This window comes from Oryctolagus cuniculus, chromosome 8, assembly GCF_051225735.1.
Source record: "Oryctolagus cuniculus isolate XC-2025 breed Fujian yellow rabbit chromosome 8, ASM5122573v1, whole genome shotgun sequence".
Taxonomy (NCBI): domain Eukaryota; kingdom Metazoa; phylum Chordata; class Mammalia; order Lagomorpha; family Leporidae; genus Oryctolagus; species Oryctolagus cuniculus.
Window position 1 is genome coordinate 140,204,496 of NC_142874.1, and position 23,375 is coordinate 140,227,870.

Sequence of the window (23,375 nt, forward strand, 5' to 3'; positions counted from 1 at the left end):
CTCTTTCCTCTTCTGCCCTTCATACCTCACACACACTCATTTACTAATAATTCCCAAATTATCAGACTTCTCTCCTGCATTCTAGAATCATACATCCAATAGCCCACTAGATATTTCAACTCAGAAATCCCACAAATATGTTAAAAACGACAGGATTCTACACCTAAGGACGGTTACTATCAAAAAATAAATGAATGGGGCCAGCGTTGTGGCACAGCCCATTAAGCTGCCTCCTGCAGTGCTGGCATCCCACAGGGCACTGGTTCCAGTGTTGGCTGCTCCATTTCTGATTCAGCTCCTTGCTAATGCACCTGGGAAAGCAGAAGAAGATGGCCCAATGCTTTGACTCCTGAATCCATGTGGGAGCCTGGTAGAAGCTTCTGGCTACTGACTTCAGCCTGCCTCAGCACCAGCCATTATAGCCATTTGGGGAGTGAACCAGCAGGTGGAAGACCTCAATCTATATCTCTCTCTCTCTCCCTCTGTAACTCTGTCTTTTAAATAAATAAAATATGTATTTAAAAAAGGAATAATCAGAAACTATCAAATGTTGGTAGGGATACAGAGAAACAGGAATTCTTGTGTATTATTGGTGGAAATATAAAACAGTGCATGCTGTATGGAAATGTATGCATTTCTTAAAAAATGGAATTATCAAATGATGCAGTAGTTCTACTTCTTGATATATATACACAAAAAGATTGAAAGTGAGATCTCGAAGATCCCATGGCGCCGTGTTTAAGATGCTGTGGGGGACACCTGCATCCCACACCAGGGTGCCTGGGGTCAGGTCCTGGTTCTGCTTCTGAATCTAGCTTCTCACTGATGCCCTCGGGAGGCAGCAGTGAGGGCTCAGTGCGTGGGTCCCTGCCACCCACGTGGGAGACCTGGGCTGCGTTCCTGGCTCTTGGCTTTGGCCTGGCCCAGCCTGGCAGCTGCAGGCATTGGGGAGTGAGCCAGCAGATAGAAGATCTCTCTCTCTCTCTCTCTTTCTCTCTGCCTTTCAAATAAATAAAAAAATTTTAAAGATATTTTCCACCCATGTTCAGGGCACTATTATTCATAACAGACAAAACCCATTCAAACGTCCATTGACAGCTCAACGGATAAACAAAAGTGTAGATGCGTAGGACGGAGTACTACTCAGCCTTAAAGAGGAAGGGAATTCTGACACAGGCTACAGCCTAGAACCTGAAGGATGCCGCGCTAGGTGAAATGCCAGTTACAACAGAAAACGTCCTGTGCTGCCACTCAGGTGAAGAATCTGTGGCAGTCGGCGCATAGAAACAGAAAGCAGGAGGCAGCCTGCAGCAGCTGGGGGTGGGGTGGGCAGTTTAGTTCAGTGCGGAGTTTGCAGAGTTTCAGCTCTGCAAGAGGAAACGGTCTGCAGGTCGCTGCACAGCAATGTGATGCGCTGAGTGCCACTCGCCCACAGACTTCAGACCCTCAACTGCGTGTCTGTTTTTGTCACGGCTAAGCACGTGCCAACTGAATTCAGTTTGTGTGTTCCCCAATCCGCGTCTCCTCTGGCTTTCCAAATCCCAGGTGACACCATTTACCATTCATCAGACAGAAGGCTGGGTATTAACTGAAATTCTCCGTGTGCCTCACTCTTTGTGCCAAAACACCTTTGGCGCTGTCTTCCCAGCGTCTCTGTGGACTCAGGCCGCATCCATCTCCTGACTGTGCCTCTCAGCCGTCACCCAGAGCCGCCGCTGCTGTTTCCTAACGGCTCCCTCTGGCCTGACTCTTGCTCTGTTTCAGATTGTTTTCCGTATCTCCCTTAGAAAGATTCTTTTTTCCTGAAAGGCAGATGTGAACAAATGATCCCCGCACTTAAAGACACTTTGCTAGTTCTCCACTGGCTGCTGTATTTAGAATGGAAAATACCGCTCTTCCCGATTTAGTTCGGTGCTTTCTTGCCTGCTGGTTGGGCTTCTCATCTCACAGTACAGCCCAGCTGTAGTGAGCCGTCTGTGCTTGCAGAGAGCACGCGCGCACCTCAGGCCTCCGCATCTTTGTTCTTGGTGCAGTGTCTGCTGGGCTGCCCTGCCATCCTGTCCACCTGGTGAACACCTGCCCTTCTGGGAAAGCCGCTCCAAACTTGTGTCTTACACGGAACTTTTGACCACTTCCCTATTTTCTTCCCTCATTCAGATTTTACTTTTTCATCCTTTGTAACTGTCATGTATTTTTCAGTACATCTGTAACATGTTACTGTGCTTCTTTGTTTCACATGTGTGGGTCCTGTTCCTTATAATTATTCTGGAGTCAGGACTGTGGCTGATTTCTTTTTATAGCCTCAGTGTCCAAAGCAGTGCCTGGAAAACTGTGCATGTTTATTAAAACATTGGTTGAACTCATTATTTATTTGGATATCAATCGAACATTTATTCAACAAACACTTATTCAATACTTGTTATGTCCTGGGTGCTGGGGATACAAGGCCTCTAGTGCACAATCTAGAAAAGCAGATGCACTAAGGAAAATCGGTTTGTTAAAATTCACCCCAGGGGGTGCTGGGGGCACAGCACAGCCAGTGAGGCCAGCATCCCATAGGCTCCTCTACTTCTCATCCAGCTCCCTGCTAACGCGCCTGGGAAAGCAGCAGAAGATGGCCCAAGTGCTTTGGCCCTGCCATTCACGTGGGAGACCAGGATGGAGCTCTTGTCTCCTGGCCCTGCCCCAGCCATTACAGCCATCTGGAGAGTGAAGCCCCCCACTTCCTGTAACGGTGACTTTCAAATACATGTAATGCATCTCCAAAGGAAAGCTTACCCTAGGATAGGGCAAGCAGCTGGGTGCTGCAAACGGGGGAAGAGGGGAGGGCAGAGGGGAGAGGCTTGGAGTGATTGTTTCTGGGGAGGGAGAGCTTACCAGGTGTAAATTACCTGTGGCTGAGCACTGCCTGTCATTAACCATTGCCTCCGTGCTGAGTGAGTAGTTAACGGGTATTGTTTGAACACTCTGAGCCCAGGAAACACCAGGGGCTTCGCGGTGCCCGGTGCAGGCACGCACTGAGTCAGGTTGGACTGGGGGCCTTTAGACACGTCTGGACGTGTCCCGTAGGCAGGGACACCAGCCCGGTGTCCTGGGGGCAAACCGAACCGGCGGGGAGTGCCGGGCGGCGGCTGACGGCGGTGGGTCGGCGAGGGCCGGGACGGAGAGGGGAGCGGGAATCGGTGTCGTGCAGCCCCAGACCAGGGTCAGGGTCAGCGAGACCAGGACGGGGAGGCGGGGAGCACCGCACGGGAGGCCCGAGCGCGCCGACGCGGCATCCGGCCGCCAGGGCTCCGAACTGGGATGAGAAAAGGAAGACTCGGACTTCCGATTAGGGTTTATTCTTCAGATTTCTCGGGAGGCAAGAACAGGTCATCGGAGCACACAGGGGGCGGACCACAAGCTCTCTCCCCGGCAGCGCCCTCCCACCTCCCCGCACCTCCGCGGGAGCCGATCCGGGGGACACGCCCACTTCTGCGTGAGGGGGATCCTTCCTGGAGCGCGCCTCCTCGATAGCCAATCAGCGCTCTCTGCGTCATCACCGCGCGCCGCAGGGCGGGTCTCAGGCAGGACCACGTGTACGGTGTTGACTGTCAGTCTCCAGGTTTGCGGAAGCGGTGAGTTCCGAGAGAGGTTCCCGCACCTGAGTCCGGCCGAGCCGGCTGACTCCCAGCCATGAGTGCCTCGGGCGTGCTGTCCTTTACCCAGCAGGGCTGGGAGCAGGTGCTGGCCAAAGTGAGACGGGCTGTGGTGTACCTGGACGCCGCCTGCGCCGAGAGCTTGCACTGGGGCTGCGGAGCCGCGCGGCTCCTGGACGCCGTGGGGGCCCCTGCGTGCCACCTGCGCGAGTTCGAGCGGGACGCGGCCGGCGGCGGGGCCGCGCAGCCCAAGGCGGTGTTTGTGCTGAGCGGCCTGCTGAAAGGCCGGACTGTGGACACCCTGCGGGACATCGTGCGCCGCAGCCACTTCCAGTACTGTGTGGTGGTCACGGCCGTGAGCCACGCCGTCCACCTCACGGCGAACCACGTGCCCGCCGCGGCAGCCGCCGAGCTGGAGGGGCAGCGGCCGGTGTTCGACCAGCTGGAGGAGAAGCTGTGCGAGTGGATGGGCAACCTGAACTACACGGCCGAGGTGCTGCACGTGCCGCTGCTGCTCGCCCCCGCGGCCGCGCACCTGGCCCTGACGCCGGCCTTTGCGTCTCTGTTCCCTCTGCTGCCCGGGGATGTGCGGGTCCTCAACAGCGCCCGTCCGGACAAGAGGAGACTGGGGAGCCTGGCCGAGGTGGACGCCGCTGCCCTGACGCCGGAGCTGCAGCTGCAGATCAGGTGCCTGGTGTCCGGGCTCAGTTCCCTGTGTGAGCATCTGGGAGTTCGGGAGGAGTGTTTCGCCGTGGGCACCCTCAGCCGAGTCCTTGCTGCAGATCTGGCGAACTATGCCCCTGCCAAGAACAGGAGGAAGACTGCCCCGGGCAGGGCGTCGGTGGTCTTCGTGGATCGGACGCTGGACCTCACAGGTAAGGGGGACTGCCGGGGGCGTGCTGGGTGACCCTGATGGACTGGCACGTTAGCCAATAGCACGCAGCTGGTTATGAGCTGTAATAGGTAGGTGTGTCCTCAAGGGATATTGGCTTGTTCAACAACTGCGTACAGTCCAAGAGATTGGAAAAATGGAATTTTTTTTGCATTGGAGGAGACTTGTTCACCCAGGAACCTTTTGGGTTGCTAACCCTAACCCTAACCCTAACCCTAACCCTAACCCTAACCCTAACCCTGGGAAGGTTCATCGGGGACTCTCATCTGCGGCAAGGGTTTTGTTCGTTTGTTCGCTGTACAGATTTATTTATTTGAAAGAGCAACACACAGACAGGACGAGTCAGAGTAGAGAGAGCTTCCATCTGCTGGTTCACTCCCTAAATGGCTGCAGCAGCCAGGGCTGGGTCAGGCCGAAGCCGGGAGCCTGGAGCCCCATCCAGGTCTCCGACGTAGGTGGCGGGAGCCCAGGCACCTGCACCATCCTCCACTGGCTTCCCCGGGCACTTTGGCAGGAGGCCGCATTGGAAGGGAGGTAGCGAGGGCTGTGTGGTGTGCCGGCGTCACAAGCAGTGGCTTAACCGCTGCACCTCAGCACTGCCGTCTGTCCTGGGAGATGGTGACGGATGACGCCTGGAGGGACAACGCCTGCACAGGAAGACATGAACTTAGCGTGCAGCTGGGGTTTGGGTTTCTTGAATGCAATGTGAAAAAGTGAGAGTGAACCTTAGCTCTCCCCGGCAATGCGATGAAATCGTAGAAAACGTCCTGATGTTCATTGGTTTATTCTGAGTTCTCATTTTGGAAATTGGATAATCTCAGGTCGTGGGATGTGCTGATTATCTATATACACATGTAACCCTTCAAACAAGAGAAGCAAGAATACTCTCTGGTACTTGACCCGTGCGTTTGTTTTCAAAGGCCAGGTTTATAGTTCTGTGATCAGGTGAGTGCAGAGCTGTTGGAGGTGCTGAGTGTCCAAGGCAGGGGCAGGGCAGGGTCGGGAAGCGGCCTTGGTGAGCGTCTCCTTAGTAGGTCAGAGGTTTTTTACTGTAACAATTGATTGCAGGTCATAAATACAGAAGTGTAACTTTGTGCCTGGAAGACCCTCCCTTCCTTCGTGTCCCCTCCCCTCGCCCAGTGCCCGGGCTCTGTGCCGTCTCCTTCCTTCGTGTCCCCTCCCCTCGCCCAGTCCCCGGGCTCTGTGTGTGCAGACACAGTGCTGTCTCCTTCGTTCATGTCCGTGTCCCCTCGCCCAGTCCCCGGGCTCTGTGTGTGCAGACACAGTGCCGCCTCCTTCCTTCGTGTCGATGTCCCCTCGCCCAGTCCCCGGGCTCTGTGTGTGCAGACACAGTGCTGTCTCCTTCGTTCATGTCTGTGTCCCCTCGCCCAGTCCCCGGGCTCTGTGTGTGCAGACACAGTGCCGTCTCCTTCCTTCGTGTCCCCTCCCCTCGCCCAGTCCCCGGGCTCTGTGTGTGCAGACACAGTGCTGTCTCCTTCGTTCATGTCCATGTCCCCTCGCCCAGTCCCCGGGCTCTGTGTGTGCAGACACAGTGCCGCCTCCTTCCTTCGTGTCGATGTCCCCTCGCCCAGTCCCCGGGCTCTGTGTGTGCAGACACAGTGCCGTCTCCTTCCTTCGTGTCCCCTCCCCTCGCCCAGTCCCCGGGCTCTGTGTGTGCAGACACAGTGCTGTCTCCTTCGTTCATGTCCGTGTCCCCTCGCCCAGTCCCCGGGCTCTGTGTGTGCAGACACAGTGCCGCCTCCTTCCTTCGTGTCGATGTCCCCTCGCCCAGTCCCCGGGCTCTGTGTGTGCAGACACAGTGCTGTCTCCTTCGTTCATGTCTGTGTCCCCTCGCCCAGTCCCCGGGCTCTGTGTGTGCAGACACAGTGCCGTCTCCTTCCTTCGTGTCCCCTCCCCTCGCCCAGTCCCCGGGCTCTGTGTGTGTAGACACAGTGCCGCCTCCTTCCTTCGTGTCCGTGTCCCCTCGCCCAGTCCCCGGGCTCTGTGTGTGCAGACACAGTGCCGCCTCCTTCCTTCGTGTCCGTGTCCCCTCGCCCAGTCCCCGGGCTCTGTGTGTGCAGACACAGTGCCGTCTCCTTCCTTCGTGTCCCCTCCCCTCGCCCAGTCCCCGGGCTCTGTGTGTGCAGACACAGTGCTGTCTCCTTCCTTCGTGTCCCCTCCCCTCGCCCAGTCCCCGGGCTCTGTGTGTGCAGACACAGTGCTGTCTCCTTCCTTCGTGTCGATGTCCCCTCGCCCAGTCCCCGGGCTCTGTGTGTGCAGACACAGTGCCGCCTCCTTCCTTCGTGTCCCCTCCCCCGCCCAGTCCCCGGGCTCTGTGTGTGCAGACACAGTGCCGCCTCCTTCCTTCGTGTCGATGTCCCCTCGCCCAGTCCCCGGCCTCTGTGTGTGCAGACACAGTGCTGTCTCCTTCCTTTGTGTCCCCTCCCCTCGCCCAGTCCCCGGGCTCTGTGTGTGCAGACACAGTGCCGTCTCCTTCCTTCGTGTCCCCTCCCCTCGCCCAGTCCCCGGGCTCTGTGTGTGCAGACACAGTGTGTCTCCTTCCTTCGTGTCCCCTCCCCTCGCCCAGTCCCCGGGCTCTGTGTGTGCAGACACAGTGCCGTCTCCTTCCTTCGTGTCCATGTCCCCTCACCCAGTCCCCGGGCTCTGTGTGTGCAGACACAGTGCCGTCTCCTTCCTTCGTGTCCCCTCCCCTCGCCCAGTCCCCGGGCTCTGTGTGTGCAGACACAGTGCTGTCTCCTTCCTTCGTGTCCGTGTCCCCTCGCCCAGTCCCCGGGCTCTGTGTGTGCAGACACAGTGCTGTCTCCTTCCTTCGTGTCCCCTCCCCTCGCCCAGTCCCCGGGCTCTGTGTGTGCAGACACAGTGTGTCTCCTTCCTTCGTGTCCCCTCCCCTCGCCCAGTCCCCGGGCTCTGTGTGTGCAGACACAGTGCCGCCTCCTTCCTTCGTGTCGATGTCCCCTCGCCCAGTCCCCGGGCTCTGTGTGTGCAGACACAGTGCTGTCTCCTTCGTTCATGTCTGTGTCCCCTCGCCCAGTCCCCGGGCTCTGTGTGTGCAGACACAGTGCCGCCTCCTTCCTTCGTGTCGATGTCCCCTCGCCCAGTCCCCGGGCTCTGTGTGTGCAGACACAGTGCCGCCTCCTTCCTTCGTGTCCCCTCCCCTCGCCCAGTCCCCGGGCTCTGTGTGTGCAGACACAGTGCCGTCTCCTTCCTTCGTGTCCCCTCCCCTCGCCCAGTCCCCGGGCTCTGTGTGTGCAGACACAGTGCTGTCTCCTTCGTTCATGTCCGTGTCCCCTCGCCCAGTCCCCGGGCTCTGTGTGTGCAGACACAGTGCCGCCTCCTTCCTTCGTGTCGATGTCCCCTCGCCCAGTCCCCGGGCTCTGTGTGTGCAGACACAGTGCTGTCTCCTTCGTTCATGTCTGTGTCCCCTCGCCCAGTCCCCGGGCTCTGTGTGTGCAGACACAGTGCCGTCTCCTTCCTTCGTGTCCCCTCCCCTCGCCCAGTCCCCGGGCTCTGTGTGTGCAGACACAGTGCTGTCTCCTTCGTTCATGTCCATGTCCCCTCGCCCAGTCCCCGGGCTCTGTGTGTGCAGACACAGTGCCGCCTCCTTCCTTCGTGTCGATGTCCCCTCGCCCAGTCCCCGGGCTCTGTGTGTGCAGACACAGTGCCGTCTCCTTCCTTCGTGTCCCCTCCCCTCGCCCAGTCCCCGGGCTCTGTGTGTGTAGACACAGTGCTGTCTCCTTCGTTCATGTCCGTGTCCCCTCGCCCAGTCCCCGGGCTCTGTGTGTGCAGACACAGTGCCGCCTCCTTCCTTCGTGTCGATGTCCCCTCGCCCAGTCCCCGGGCTCTGTGTGTGCAGACACAGTGCCGCCTCCTTCCTTCGTGTCCCCTCCCCTCGCCCAGTCCCCGGGCTCTGTGTGTGCAGACACAGTGCTGTCTCCTTCGTTCATGTCCGTGTCCCCTCGCCCAGTCCCCGGGCTCTGTGTGTGCAGACACAGTGCCGCCTCCTTCCTTCGTGTCGATGTCCCCTCGCCCAGTCCCCGGCCTCTGTGTGTGCAGACACAGTGCTGTCTCCTTCCTTTGTGTCCCCTCCCCTCGCCCAGTCCCCGGGCTCTGTGTGTGCAGACACAGTGCCGTCTCCTTCCTTCGTGTCCCCTCCCCTCGCCCAGTCCCCGGGCTCTGTGTGTGCAGACACAGTGTGTCTCCTTCCTTCGTGTCCCCTCCCCTCGCCCAGTCCCCGGGCTCTGTGTGTGCAGACACAGTGCCGTCTCCTTCCTTCGTGTCCCCTCCCCTCGCCCAGTCCCCGGGCTCTGTGTGTGCAGACACAGTGCTGTCTCCTTCGTTCATGTCCGTGTCCCCTCGCCCAGTCCCCGGGCTCTGTGTGTGCAGACACAGTGCTGTCTCCTTCGTTCATGTCCGTGTCCCCTCGCCCAGTCCCCGGGCTCTGTGTGTGCAGACACAGTGCCGCCTCCTTCCTTCGTGTCGATGTCCCCTCGCCCAGTCCCCGGGCTCTGTGTGTGCAGACACAGTGCCGCCTCCTTCCTTCGTGTCCGTGTCCCCTCGCCCAGTCCCCGGGCTCTGTGTGTGCAGACACAGTGCCGCCTCCTTCCTTCGTGTCCGTGTCCCCTCGCCCAGTCCCCGGGCTCTGTGTGTGCAGACACAGTGCCGTCTCCTTCCTTCGTGTCCCCTCCCCTCGCCCAGTCCCTGGGCTCTGTGTGTGCAGACACAGTGCTGTCTCCTTCCTTCGTGTCCGTGTCCCCTCGCGCAGTCCCCGGGCTCTGTGTGTGTAGACACAGTGCCGCCTCCTTCCTTCGTGTCCGTGTCCCCTCGCCCAGTCCCCGGGCTCTGTGTGTGCAGACACAGTGCTGTCTCCTTCCTTCGTGTCCCCTCCCCTCGCCCAGTCCCCGGGCTCTGTGTGTGCAGACACAGTGCCGTCTCCTTCCTTCGTGTCCCCTCCCCTCGCCCAGTCCCCGGGCTCTGTGTGTGCAGACACAGTGCTGTCTCCTTCCTTCGTGTCGATGTCCCCTCGCCCAGTCCCCGGGCTCTGTGTGTGCAGACACAGTGCTGTCTCCTTCCTTCGTGTCCCCTCCCCTCGCCCAGTCCCCGGGCTCTGTGTGTGCAGAAACAGTGCTGTCTCCTTCCTTCGTGTCCCCTCCCCTCGCCCAGTCCCCGGGCTCTGTGTGTGCAGACACAGTGCCGCCTCCTTCCTTCGTGTCGATGTCCCCTCGCCCAGTCCCCGGGCTCTGTGTGTGCAGACACAGTGCCGTCTCCTTCCTTCGTGTTGATGTCCCCTCACCCAGTCCCCGGGCTCTGTGTGTGTAGACACAGTGCCGCCTCCTTCCTTCGTGTCCGTGTCCCCTCGCCCAGTCCCCGGGCTCTGTGTGTGCAGACACAGTGCTGTCTCCTTCCTTTGTGTCCCCTCCCCTCGCCCAGTCCCCGGGCTCTGTGTGTGCAGACACAGTGCTGTCTCCTTCCTTCGTGTCGATGTCCCCTCGCCCAGTCCCCGGGCTCTGTGTGTGCAGACACAGTGCCGTCTCCTTCCTTCGTGTCCGTGTCCCCTCGCCCAGTCCCCGGGCTCTGTGTGTGCAGACACAGTGCCGCCTCCTTCCTTCGTGTCCCCTCCCCCGCCCAGTCCCCGGGCTCTGTGTGTGCAGACACAGTGCCGCCTCCTTCCTTCGTGTCGATGTCCCCTCGCCCAGTCCCCGGCCTCTGTGTGTGCAGACACAGTGCTGTCTCCTTCCTTTGTGTCCCCTCCCCTCGCCCAGTCCCCGGGCTCTGTGTGTGCAGACACAGTGCCGTCTCCTTCCTTCGTGTCCCCTCCCCTCGCCCAGTCCCCGGGCTCTGTGTGTGCAGACACAGTGCTGTCTCCTTCGTTCATGTCTGTGTCCCCTCGCCCAGTCCCCGGGCTCTGTGTGTGCAGACACAGTGCTGTCTCCTTCGTTCATGTCCGTGTCCCCTCGCCCAGTCCCCGGGCTCTGTGTGTGCAGAAACAGTGCCGCCTCCTTCCTTCGTGTCGATGTCCCCTCGCCCAGTCCCCGGGCTCTGTGTGTGCAGACACAGTGCCGTCTCCTTCCTTCGTGTCCCCTCCCCTCGCCCAGTCCCCGGGCTCTGTGTGTGCAGACACAGTGCCGTCTCCTTCCTTCGTGTCCCCTCCCCTCGCCCAGTCCCCGGGCTCTGTGTGTGCAGACACAGTGCCGTCTCCTTCGTTCATGTCCGTGTCCCCTCGCCCAGTCCCCGGGCTCTGTGTGTGCAGACACAGTGCCGCCTCCTTCCTTCGTGTCGATGTCCCCTCGCCCAGTCCCCGGGCTCTGTGTGTGCAGACACAGTGCTGTCTCCTTCGTTCATGTCTGTGTCCCCTCGCCCAGTCCCCGGGCTCTGTGTGTGCAGACACAGTGCCGTCTCCTTCCTTCGTGTCCCCTCCCCTCGCCCAGTCCCCGGGCTCTGTGTGTGCAGACACAGTGCTGTCTCCTTCCTTCGTGTCCGTGTCCCCTCGCGCAGTCCCCGGGCTCTGTGTGTGTAGACACAGTGCCGCCTCCTTCCTTCGTGTCCGTGTCCCCTCGCCCAGTCCCCGGGCTCTGTGTGTGCAGACACAGTGCTGTCTCCTTCCTTCGTGTCCCCTCCCCTCGCCCAGTCCCCGGGCTCTGTGTGTGCAGACACAGTGCTGTCTCCTTCCTTCGTGTCCGTGTCCCCTCGCCCAGTCCCCGGGCTCTGTGTGTGCAGACACAGTGCTGTCTCCTTCCTTCGTGTCCCCTCCCCTCGCCCAGTCCCCGGGCTCTGTGTGTGCAGACACAGTGCCGCCTCCTTCCTTCGTGTCGATGTCCCCTCGCCCAGTCCCCGGGCTCTGTGTGTGCAGACACAGTGCTGTCTCCTTCGTTCATGTCTGTGTCCCCTCGCCCAGTCCCCGGGCTCTGTGTGTGCAGACACAGTGCCGCCTCCTTCCTTCGTGTCCCCTCCCCTCGCCCAGTCCCCGGGCTCTGTGTGTGCAGACACAGTGCCGCCTCCTTCCTTCGTGTCCCCTCCCCTCGCCCAGTCCCCGGGCTCTGTGTGTGCAGACACAGTGCCGCCTCCTTCCTTCGTGTCGATGTCCCCTCGCCCAGTCCCCGGCCTCTGTGTGTGCAGACACAGTGCTGTCTCCTTCCTTTGTGTCCCCTCCCCTCGCCCAGTCCCCGGGCTCTGTGTGTGCAGACACAGTGCCGTCTCCTTCCTTCGTGTCCCCTCCCCTCGCCCAGTCCCCGGGCTCTGTGTGTGCAGACACAGTGCTGTCTCCTTCGTTCATGTCTGTGTCCCCTCGCCCAGTCCCCGGGCTCTGTGTGTGCAGACACAGTGCTGTCTCCTTCGTTCATGTCCGTGTCCCCTCGCCCAGTCCCCGGGCTCTGTGTGTGCAGAAACAGTGCCGCCTCCTTCCTTCGTGTCGATGTCCCCTCGCCCAGTCCCCGGGCTCTGTGTGTGCAGACACAGTGCCGTCTCCTTCCTTCGTGTCCCCTCCCCTCGCCCAGTCCCCGGGCTCTGTGTGTGCAGACACAGTGCCGTCTCCTTCCTTCGTGTCCCCTCCCCTCGCCCAGTCCCCGGGCTCTGTGTGTGCAGACACAGTGCCGTCTCCTTCGTTCATGTCCGTGTCCCCTCGCCCAGTCCCCGGGCTCTGTGTGTGCAGACACAGTGCCGCCTCCTTCCTTCGTGTCGATGTCCCCTCGCCCAGTCCCCGGGCTCTGTGTGTGCAGACACAGTGCTGTCTCCTTCGTTCATGTCTGTGTCCCCTCGCCCAGTCCCCGGGCTCTGTGTGTGCAGACACAGTGCCGTCTCCTTCCTTCGTGTCCCCTCCCCTCGCCCAGTCCCCGGGCTCTGTGTGTGCAGACACAGTGCTGTCTCCTTCCTTCGTGTCCGTGTCCCCTCGCGCAGTCCCCGGGCTCTGTGTGTGTAGACACAGTGCCGCCTCCTTCCTTCGTGTCCGTGTCCCCTCGCCCAGTCCCCGGGCTCTGTGTGTGCAGACACAGTGCTGTCTCCTTCCTTCGTGTCCCCTCCCCTCGCCCAGTCCCCGGGCTCTGTGTGTGCAGACACAGTGCCGCCTCCTTCCTTCGTGTCCGTGTCCCCTCGCCCAGTCCCCGGGCTCTGTGTGTGCAGACACAGTGCTGTCTCCTTCCTTCGTGTCCCCTCCCCTCGCCCAGTCCCCGGGCTCTGTGTGTGCAGACACAGTGCCGCCTCCTTCCTTCGTGTCGATGTCCCCTCGCCCAGTCCCCGGGCTCTGTGTGTGCAGACACAGTGCTGTCTCCTTCGTTCATGTCTGTGTCCCCTCGCCCAGTCCCCGGGCTCTGTGTGTGCAGACACAGTGCCGCCTCCTTCCTTCGTGTCCCCTCCCCTCGCCCAGTCCCCGGGCTCTGTGTGTGCAGACACAGTGCCGCCTCCTTCCTTCGTGTCCCCTCCCCTCGCCCAGTCCCCGGGCTCTGTGTGTGCAGACACAGTGCCGTCTCCTTCCTTCGTGTCCATGTCCCCTCGCCCAGTCCCTGGGCTCTGTGTGTGCAGACACAGTGCCGTCTCCTTCCTTCGTGTAAGAAAGGGAAGTGCTGTCCTTGCGGCCGATGACAGCAGCGGGCTCACCGGAGCCGGCTGCGCCCTTGCCTTTCCCGCGTCCATCGCCGGCCTTCTCTCTTAGATGTTGCTTTGTCCTTAGCTTCACACCGTTGACTTCAGACTGCGAAATCTCGTTTTGGACTCCCGGTGTCCAACCTCACTTCTGTTTTTCTTCGTTTTATATCAGTTTTAAAAGACTTGTCCATACTTTCAGTGTTAACATTTACTACACTTTTTCTGGGTAAGGAACATTTTAAATGGGCATTTGAGAGGCAGACAGAGCTCCCATTCACGGGTTACTTGCCGGCAGCGGCTAGGGCTGGACCAGGATGGAAGGTGGGAGCCAGGGCTGAGCCTTGACTTTGCTGTGCGAGGCAGGGTCCCAGCTTCCTGAGCCATCAGTGCTGTCTCCTCGGGTCTGCGTTAGCAGGGAGCCGGAATCAGGAGCCGGAGCTGGGTCTTGAACCCAGGTACTCCGAAGTGGGCTGCGGGCCTCCTGACTGGTGTGTTAATTGCTGGGCCAAGTGTCCGCCTCTCCAGTTTTTCCTGGATTCCACTTCAATCAGGTTTTTGTTTAATTTCTCTTTCTTCTTCTTTTCTTTTTTTGGGATCAGAAGCGGAGCAGCTGGGGCTTGAAACGGCGTGCATATGGGAATGCCAGCACTGTAGGGGCAGCTTTACCTGCTATACCACAGCGCTGGCACCAGGCTTTTATTTTCCAATACTGTCCAGAAAATTTCTTTGTCAGGGGCAGCCATAGGTTCTGTATCAAATCCAGGGTTTGGTTATCAGCATTCATTCAAAGCAGTAGTTGACATCATATGCCATACAGACAGTTTCAAAAAATTAAAGAAGTAGGGGCCGGCGCTGTGGCGTAGTGGGTAAAGCCGCCGCCTGCAGTGCCGGCATCCCATATGGATGCCGGTTTGAGTCCCGGCCACCCCATTTCTGATCCAGCTCTCTGCTATGGCCTGGGAAAGCAGTAGAAGATGGCCCAAGTCCTGGGGTCCCTGCACCCGCGTGGGAGACCGTGAAGAAGCTCCTGGCTTCGGATCAGCGCAGCTCCGGCCATTGCGGCCATCTGGGGAGTAAACCATTGGATGAAGGACCTCTCTCTCTCTTTCTCTGCCTCTCCTCTCTCTGTATAACTCTGACTTTCAAATAAATAAAGAAATCTTAAAAAAATATAAATATGAGTGCATTTGTGTATGTGTTAATTTTTTTTTTAATTTTATTTATTTATTTTTATTTGAGAGGTAGAGTTGTAGACAGCGAGAGAGAGAGACAGAGAGAAAGGTCTTCCTTCCATTGGTTCACTCTCCAAATGGCTGCTGTGGCCGACGCTGTGCCGATCTGAAGCCAGAAGCCAGGTGCTTCTTCCTGGTCTCCCAAACACTTGGGCCATCCTCCCCTGCCCTCCCGGGCCACAGCAGAGAGCTGGACTGGAAGAGGAGCAACCAGGACTAGAATCCAGCATCCATATGGGATGCTGGCGCCGCAGGCCGAGGATTAACCAAGTGAGCCGTGGTGCAGGCCCCAATGCGTTAAGTCTTTTTAACAGCTAACTTTTTGTTAATCATACAAATGAACAACTGAAAGATTGATTTGATACAGAGATGTTTTAACATAGATTTATGATTCCTTGTTAGTATACAGGGCTGATTTCAAGTTGGTCCATAGCTGTATGGTCAAACCTGTTGATTAAATGTTTAAATACTCCCATCCTGGTGAGGAAAAGAACCCTCCACCTCCAGAGACCATAGCCACCGAGTACTGATTCCCAGTGGGAGGGAGTGAGAGGTCACCCCGGCTCCTGAGACCACAGCCACCGAGTACTGATGCCCGGTGGGAGGGAGTGAGAGGTCACCCCGGCTCCTGGAGACCTGGAGGGGGCTGATGCAGTGAGGTCAGGGTGGTCGTTGGAGGGGGACGTGCACTACTCGTCCCTGTCTCCAGAGTGGGCCCGGGTTGAGTGGGGTTGTGGGGTAGGTGGTGATGGCGGCATGGCTGTTGGCATGGGTGCACCCAGCTGTGGATGTGGTGTGTGCGTGCTACCTGTACTCCCTGCCCTCCTACGCTGTCCGTACGTCGTGGGCTTAAGCAGGCTTTTGTGTCTGGTATCTGCTTTCGTGCGTCTTCTCTGCTGGATTTGGCTGATGGGAGGCGGCCATAAGGTAGGGTTGGAAATGGTACTGAGAATCCGGTTACTAAGACTTGCTTACCCACATTCAAATTTCACTTGAAGGTGATGTTAAGAGTTGACTGGGGCGGGGGGAGAGCAAAATGCCAGCTTTAGTACGGACAGTGGACATCATGTGCGTGCCTCTGTCTCTCGCCAAGTGGGCTCTGAATGCCGATTCCCTGAGTTGGCAGGTTTGGTTGCTCAGCATCAGGACTGGGCGAGAGCGAGGCTTCCACCCCTTTCCCGCGGGCACAGCCTGTCCTAGGAGGAGCAGAGCCAGGTAGAACCCTGGATACCGTGGGAGTTAAGGGTGAAGGAGGTAGAGCAAGTGCAGGATGGTGACGTTACCCTGTCGCTCCACAGGAAAGGAGACTCAGGAGTTGCACAGAAATGTGAGTATCTGGGGCCTGCACTGTGGGACCGTGCGTTGAGCTGCCGCTGGTGACGCCAGCATCCCATATCAGAGCGCTGGTTTGAGTCTCAGCTGCTCCACTTCCCATCCAGCCTCCTGCTATTGTGTCTTGGAAGGCAGCAGAGGATGGCCCACGTACTTGGTCCCCTGCCAGCCGTGTGGGAAATCGGATGCAGTTCCCAGTTCCTGACTTCAGCCTGGACCAGACCTGACTCTTGTGGCCATTAGGGGAGTGAACCAACAGATGGAAGATCTATCTCTCTCTCTCTCTCTCTCTCTCTCTCTCTCTCTCCTTCTCTGTTACTGTGCCTTTCAAATAAATAAAATAAATGTCTTAAAAAAAAAAAACAAACCCAGAGTATTCTGTTCTTAAAGGATGGGAGAAATGAAGTCAAATACCGAAACATCTCAAGATGCTAAAAGGCTGTCACACGTTCTCGGGGTGATGGAAGTGACTTTTGGCTCTGAGTCCGGTTGCCCTATCCCAGTGCAGAGGGCAGTGGGCGTGGGGTGAGCGAGCGCTCCTGAGGACCCCTCAATTCCTGCTTCTCTCTTTCTTCCCTGTCAGCATGGGCATGATAGTGACCCTAACGCACAGGTTCTCATTGTGACCTCCGATGCTCTTGACCGTAAACCTTTAGTCCTTGAAGCACTTGGCTTCATTTAGGATTGTTGCTGGACACGAGGCGTCTATTCGCTTGGACGCCAGTGTGAGCTGCTCAGAGGGTTGCTCTGTACCCGTGACAAGGGCAGGGGGCAGTGGAGGTCGCGCTCCCCAGAGAAACTGCCTCTGCGGAGCTGTTTGCAGCCTTTTCTAGCCAGGGGAAGGGGAGGCTCCAAAGAGCAGGGGGAGGCCCCTGCTGTGGCTGTCTCCTCCCCTCTCCAGGACTCCAGTGTAGAAGGAGAGCGCAGCTCCCGTCACGAGGCTGCGAGGATGTGGCTCACGCAGGTTTCTTGCAGTTTGGACTGCTCCTTGTTGTGGCAGTCTTGTCCCTCCGGGTGCAGTGTTGCAAAGTGAGCTGTCCTGGACCGTTCTCTGAAAAACAAGCCCAGGAGAGTCACCTTCTCCGCCTGGCTTCCGGCGCCCTCCCTCCCCTTCTTGCACAGATGCAGCACTCTCAGCTGCAGGATCCTCGTCCTTGAGGGTCAGGGAGGAAGGGCACTGGTTTGTAACCACTTCCTGCTGACAGGGCTGCCATCGCTGTCCACAGCCTACAGGAGTCAAACCCCAGAACTGCACGATTCCGAGTTAAGTCTTGGGTCACCAGGGGTAGCCGTTAGAGGTCATCAGGAATGTGGCAGGGCCACGGGCAGGACGTAGACGGGTACAGTGTCGGTTCCTTTCGAACAGCAGTTTTAGGTCTGACACCTGCTCACAAGGGTGTCTATCGGGAGAGTTCAGGTAGGCACAGGAGCTGTCTTCCATAGGTGTGGGACATCCAAGGAGTCCGGTTAGGGTCCAGTTGTTTAATTCGCTCTTCCCGTATGACTGGGGTCTCCAGACAACCTTGGACACTCAGGCCACCACCTTTGAAACAAAAGACGACCATTGTCACTTTGTACGGTCCTAGGCAGACCAAATCTTGGATAATTTCCCTGAGCAGGCTTTTACTGATCTCTCCAGCCTTTTCGCTTTGAGGGGGGAGAGTGCCCACACACCTGCAGAGGGACCCACAGACATTTGGAGACATTTTTCCGGCTGGGGCTGTGGGCATAGCTGGGAAGTGGACTTGGTGTCTGTTGGGCCAGGTGCCCTCCCCTGCACTGCTTTGGCTGTGGGGCTGTGGGGGCCTGGCCTGCACGTTGGTTTTAAGGCCATGGGTGCATTGTTCTGCTGTCATATCTACCGGTTCCTTCATCCCTGGGGTTTTGGTACCTTAAGTAGCCGGGGCTACATTGTGCCTTTCCCACAATGGGTGGCACTATGGGCACACTTAACAGCTGCCCAGCCTGGGTTCCAGGGTAGCTACACTTGTCCTCCTTTTTCTCTCTGCACCCATGCCCCCTCGAGACAGGAGTCCTTTGAAGACCCTCTCGTTGGGCTTCCTGTGAGCCTAAGACCACTGAGGCTCAAACTTAACACGGGGCAGAGAAGAGCAGGGTAAGGATGTCTCCCGTCCGGGCTGCCTGCTTGGCACTGGCGTTGGCGGCGGCGTTGGCTGGGCTGTCGCGCCCTCTCCTTACTTCACAGTCTCCCTGTGGAGTCCTCTGCAGTGCACAACAGCTGTTTCTTAGGTTGTTCCTCAGCCTGAGAATTTGTTCACCATATTTAATCTCTCGGTGGCGGCCTTTCGGAGCCCTCTGTCTGCTGGTGGCTCCGTGTGCGAGTACTGCTGAGAAGGCACACCTGGAGTTGTCTTTGCTGTTCCCAGTTCTTGTGCCCTGGTCGGGACTGTCATTTCTTTTCATTGTCTTCTGTGCTGATGTCCCTGGAGAGGGCTCTGAGCTGGAGGAGTTCCTTGTAAAGACGCAGTTGCAAACCCTGCCCCTGACCATTGCCGTAAAACCGTAACCATCTAGTAACCACGTTTCTTCTATGCCAGGCAGACGTTCACTTCTGAGATCTCTGCTTTTTGCATTCTTAATTATTTGTCTTCATTTTGCTTAAAGACAGCAGCAGACAGAGATGGGCTGACAGAAATCTTCCTTCCGATGGAGATCTTCCGCCTGCTGGTTCACTCCCTGACTGCCTGCAACAGACAGGGCTTGGGCAGACTGAAGCCAGGAGCCTGGAGCTGCATCCGGGTCTCCCACGCTGGTGGCAGGACTCCAGTGCCGGAGTCATCCCTTGCTGCCTCCCAGGTGTGCACTGTCAGGAAAGTGAAATGGAAGTGCAGGACTGAAACCCAGATACCCCACTATGGGTTGTGGTTGTCCCAAGCAACATCTTAGCCGCTGTGTCCAATGCCCACCCCCTTGAGCCGTTTTTTTACTTGAGCACACCAGGTCTGTCACTGCAGAGCCGTCCTGGGCGGGGGTCCTGAGACCCTGGCAGCAGTGTGGCAGATCCGGCAGGGCTGTAGAGCCATGTCTGGAGGGTGCAGAGCCGTCCTGTGTGGGGGAGGGGAGGGACCCGAGACCCTGGCAGCAGTGTGGCAGATCCGGCAGGGCTGTAGAGCGATGACTGGAGGATCCAGCTACAAGGCTAGACACTGTAGCACCCACCACCAGTCAACCAGTGGTGACCTTTTGTTTTAGAACATTGGCTTTAACTTTTTAAAGACCTGATTCCACTATTCAAGGAGGGCAGTTTCTGTTCCTTTTAGTAAGTCCTGGAGGGCTTTGTGATTAACCCAGATTGGTGTTCAAATGCTGCAGAAGCAGGCCCATCCCTGGATTCCGGTTCCAGGTGGAGCCGAGTTACAGAGGGCCAATTTGTGATCTGTGGACGGGCGCCATCATTACTGGGCTATTATAAAACCTGGATACTTTTCCATTTCTTTATAAATTTGTGACATCTCTTAGATACCTTATAGCCCCTCTCTGCCAGATAATTCAAGTTTTAATGGTGTTATCAGAAGCCGCCTTTGAGAGCTAGTGATAATATCATTCACGTGTAAGACTGTTTCTTTTTTATTTGTAGCTCTGTTATGTATGTACTCAACATTTCCCCCAAAATTGTAGGAGAGTTTTTAGATCCTTGTGTTAAACCAGTCCAACTGTGCTGAGATTTCTGGTGATTGTTTGAGTCCTCTCACTCAAAGGGAAATAGCTCTTGGGGCTCAGGATCCAAGGGAATACAGGATAAAGTAACTTTAAGTCTAAGGCAGTCTACTTGCTACCCCCTGAAAAATCGGACCACCGAGTGTGGAGACTTGTGCCATGCAGAGAGTGCCCTGGCCTGTGTCACTCACAGCCCCCCAGTGTGGCACACCCACACCCACCAGCCCTGGTTCCGTAGTAACATCACAGCAGTCCTACAGGGAGGTCTCAGGCCTGGCGGCCCCCTGACGGCCCCCTGACGGAGGGATCTGTCTGAAACTGGTGAGATTTCAGGCTTGCTCCGAGTCTCGGAAGGTGCTGCTCCACCCTGGGTTACCAGCTGCCTTAGCGTTGTCTTCTCAGGCGAGGGCTTTGGCAGCTCATCCTACCTGACTGATCCACACCTCCGGACTAACTCCAGCTAAAGGGCCTTCTGGAATGGTTCAGGATTCTTAGGTGTCTCACGGGGGAGAGCCAGGAATTCAGTCCCTGGCTCCTTGGGACGTCCACTTCTACTTGGTTTACTGGGTTTCTCTCCCAAGAGTGCGATGGAGCACTCAGGGACCTGCAGAAGTGAGTGAGAACTTGGGAGCCCATGTCGCAGGTCCCGAGGCCTGCTGCTGCCTCGCCCAACGCTTGCTGTTCTGTTCCCTGTAGGAGAGAGCCCTTGTCAGCTCTCCGTTCAGATCTGTGGCTCCACTTGAGTGCCCTGTCTTGCCAGGGGCTTCTCCAGGATGTTGACTTCCTGAGGAAGCAATCAGGGCCCCTGCCTGTCTCTCCTCTGCCAGGGCTGCCCGAGCCGCCCTCTCCCAGCGTCCCTCCTGCTTGCAGTCTGCACCCTGGCGAGGGCCTCACTGAGCTAGTAACCTCTCTCTGGTCCCATGTTGTGGACCGGCTTCCTCACCCACTGTGGGTTGCTTGGAGCAGACGGGAGCACTCTGGCCAGTAAAGGTGCCTGGCTTGCGTCTTTCTGTTGCCCTCATCTTCTGTCACGTCCTGGTTGTTGGAAGCCTTGAAAGGCAGCCTGTACCGACTGAGAGGGATCGGTCTCGGGACCAGTCGCCAGTTTCTGAGGCTTTCTCCTGCGTCCAGAGCCCTCTATATGCTGTCGTGTTTAGAAGCCCTGACTCCCCTGGGCTCCAGGTCCCAAGAAGTTACTGCCTAGGAAGGCAGAGGGGTCGTCTGCTGGGTTCCCCTGCACCTCTCTCAGCCTCCTCCCGTCTGCGGGGTCCTGCTTCCCTCCTGTGTGCCTGTTAGCAGCACAGTCCTGTAATGCTGTACTTTCTGCACGTCCCCTGCTGTCCTGGGCATCAGCCTGGGGCCCTTGTTGGGACTGATCTTCAGGGGCCCCCACACCTGGTTGTGTTTGCCCGGCTGCTGCTTCTCTGGCTGTGGCTAGCACAGCTGACTGTTTATCCACTGTCAGGAGGGTGCTCGTTAAGCTTGTATCTGCCCAGGTAGGAGTTGTGAAAATCCCCGTGATCAGTGTCAGGAATTCCGCAGGGCCGGCTCTCAGGCCTTTGTGCCGTCCACGTCCACGGTCGGGGAGGCGAATGGCACGTGAACACCCCTCCTGCTTCCCTGGCTCCCCATCAGGACGCTGACAGAGGGGCACGTACCTCTCCCAGGCTTGTTACCATCCCGTCTGTGCCAGGTTGTCCTGATCCTGGCGTCAGGAAGGGGTGGATGTGGTGCCGAGCACGCGCCTTCTGTGAGGGGAGGGTGAGCGCCCGTCTCAGGGCTGCGGGTTTGTGGAGATCCTCTTTCAGGCTGTTCATTTTGTCCCCCCCCCCCCCATTAAAGGGCTTTTGGAACTAGACTTTATTTCTTGCTCAATTTTGGTTTCATCTTGGACAATCAAAGAGCCAGATAAGAAGGGTATGGAAAGCAGTGCATCCCATCACAGTGGGGTTTGCCAAAGCCCTGTGGTGGTTCTCCTGTGTACATGGAGAAGAGGTTTTCTCCAACTGGGCAAAGCTCGAAAACCATACCATTAGGAAATGTACAAATAAGGAGGAATAAAATTCCAGACTTAATACCCCAAAGCAGCAGAGAGATGAACCGAGAAACACAGTTTTCCTGAGCTTTAAGACATGAAGTTCCAGAGCCAGTGTTGTGGCGTGGCCGGTAAAGCCACCGCCTGTGATGCCGGCATCCCATGTGGCACCAGTGTTGTGGCGTGGCCGGTAAAGCCACCGCCTGTGATGCCGGCATCCCATGTGGCGCTGCTTCGTGTCCCGCTGTTTCACTTCCCATCCAGCTCCTTGTTAATGGCTTGGGAAGAGCAGCACAAGATGGCACAAGTGCTTGGGCCCCTGCCACCCACCTGGGAGACCCAGAAGGAGCTCCTGGCTTTGGCCTGGCCCAGCACTGGCTGGTGTAGCCACAACACCAGTCCCAATAAAAACATCTTTTTTTTTAAAAAAAGATTTATTTCATTTATGTGAAAGGCAGAGTTACAGAGAGGTCTTCATTCACTGGTTCACTCCCAAAATGGCTGGGTTAGGCCAGGCCGAAGCCAGGAGCCAGGAGCTTCTTCCAGGTCTCCATGTGGGTACAGGGGCCAAGCACTTGGGCCGTCCTCCCCTGCTTTCCCAGGTGTATTAGCAGGGAGCAGGATTGAAAGTGGAACAGCGGGGACTCGAACTGGTACTCATATGGGATGCTGGCGCCTCAGGCTGGGGCTTTAACCCCCTGTGCCGGCCCCATAAATACATTTTAAAAAATAAAGTGTGCGGTTCCCTCTTGTTTTCTGCGTGCTCTGGTAGAGATCTCTAAACCTGAATGCAGTGGCACCAGGAAGGACGGGTCTGGCAGCCCGGAAACCTGGCTCGGAGACTCCTCAGCCCTCCTCCTCGTGGTCCTTGGTGTCCCAGGGCAGAACCCGACGTGGTGACTCCAGTGCCCGGGAAAGGCCGGCCCTCGCCAGGCCCCAGTTCGTTCCTGATTGCCCGCGTCCTGTCCTGCTTTCCCCTCCAGCAACTCTTGGACACCCGTGAGAGCAGCAATCCCCAGTTGCCTCTCAGCTCCGTGAAGCACTGGACAGAAGGGGGTTCAGTGGCCACCTCACCTCTTGTGTCCCCGAGTCGGCAGCTCCGGCCTGCCAGGTCCCAGGTGAAACTGCCCGTGTTGGCGGGAAGGAGTGGCCGACTGGAGAGCTGGCCATGGAGGAGCTGCACCGCCGCGGCCTTGCTCCCGACTCCCGGTCAGCCCAGGCCGGGGACAGTCCGGGTGGACTTGCCAGTTTCGTAGGCAGGTGAGACTGGAGGGCCCTGCAGCTTGCAGGGGACCCCAGGCTGCAGGCAGCAGGGAGCCCGAGGGCCCTTCCTGCCCAGGCAGCTCGCGTCTTCACCCACTGTAAGTTCTCCCCGGGCAGAGCCTGCACTGTTACGGGGAGGAGAATTCACACTGGCTCTGGCAGCTTTGGCTGCTCCTTGTGGCAGCCTGGGCCCCCGAGTGCGGTATAGCAAGGCGAGCCCTCCTGGAAGGTTCTCTGAAAACAGCCTTAGAAGCTCAGATTCTGAGGCGCTGTGATGGGACGGGGGCCTCTCAGGGGAGGTCCTAACTGCTGTGCCCAGTGCTTGCCCCATTGCAGAACATTTCACATTTCTGTAACAAAGGAAAAACAGCCCTTTGAAAAGTTATGATGCAAATTCTGGCATTTTATGCATTTTGTAAATGGAGCATCTGAAATCATTGTGAGATTGATAGACTCTGAATGCTTAATCTAAACGACACTAACTAAATTTATTTATTTATTTTGACAGAGTGGACAGTGAGAGTGAGAGACAGAGAGAAAGGTCTTCCTTTGCCGTTGGTTCACCCTCCAATGGCCGCCGCGGCCGGCGCGCTCTGGCTGGCACACCGCGCTGATCCGATGGCAGGAGCCAGGTAACTTGTCCTGGTCTCCCATGGGGTGCAGGGCCCAAGCACTTGGGCCATCCTCCACTGCACTCCCTGGCCACAGCA

At 57.9% G+C, this 23,375-nt stretch overlaps 1 protein-coding gene across 2 annotated transcripts in view; it reads left to right on the plus strand.

Moving 5' to 3' along the window:
- The first annotated feature begins 3,517 nt into the window (after positions 1–3,517).
- Positions 3,518–23,375, plus strand: part of SCFD2 (sec1 family domain containing 2) — a 358,545-nt gene continuing 338,687 nt past the window's right edge. Inside the window, exon 1 of one of the 2 annotated variants that reach the window (XR_016212204.1) lies at positions 3,518–4,513. Coding sequence is in view for 1 of the 2 variants with exons in the window: in XM_002721791.6 (XP_002721837.4) it covers positions 3,676–4,513 (838 nt within the window). In the remaining variant the exon portion in view is untranslated. The remainder of the gene's footprint in view (positions 4,514–23,375) is intronic. The other variant, XM_002721791.6, reaches the window with a different exon arrangement.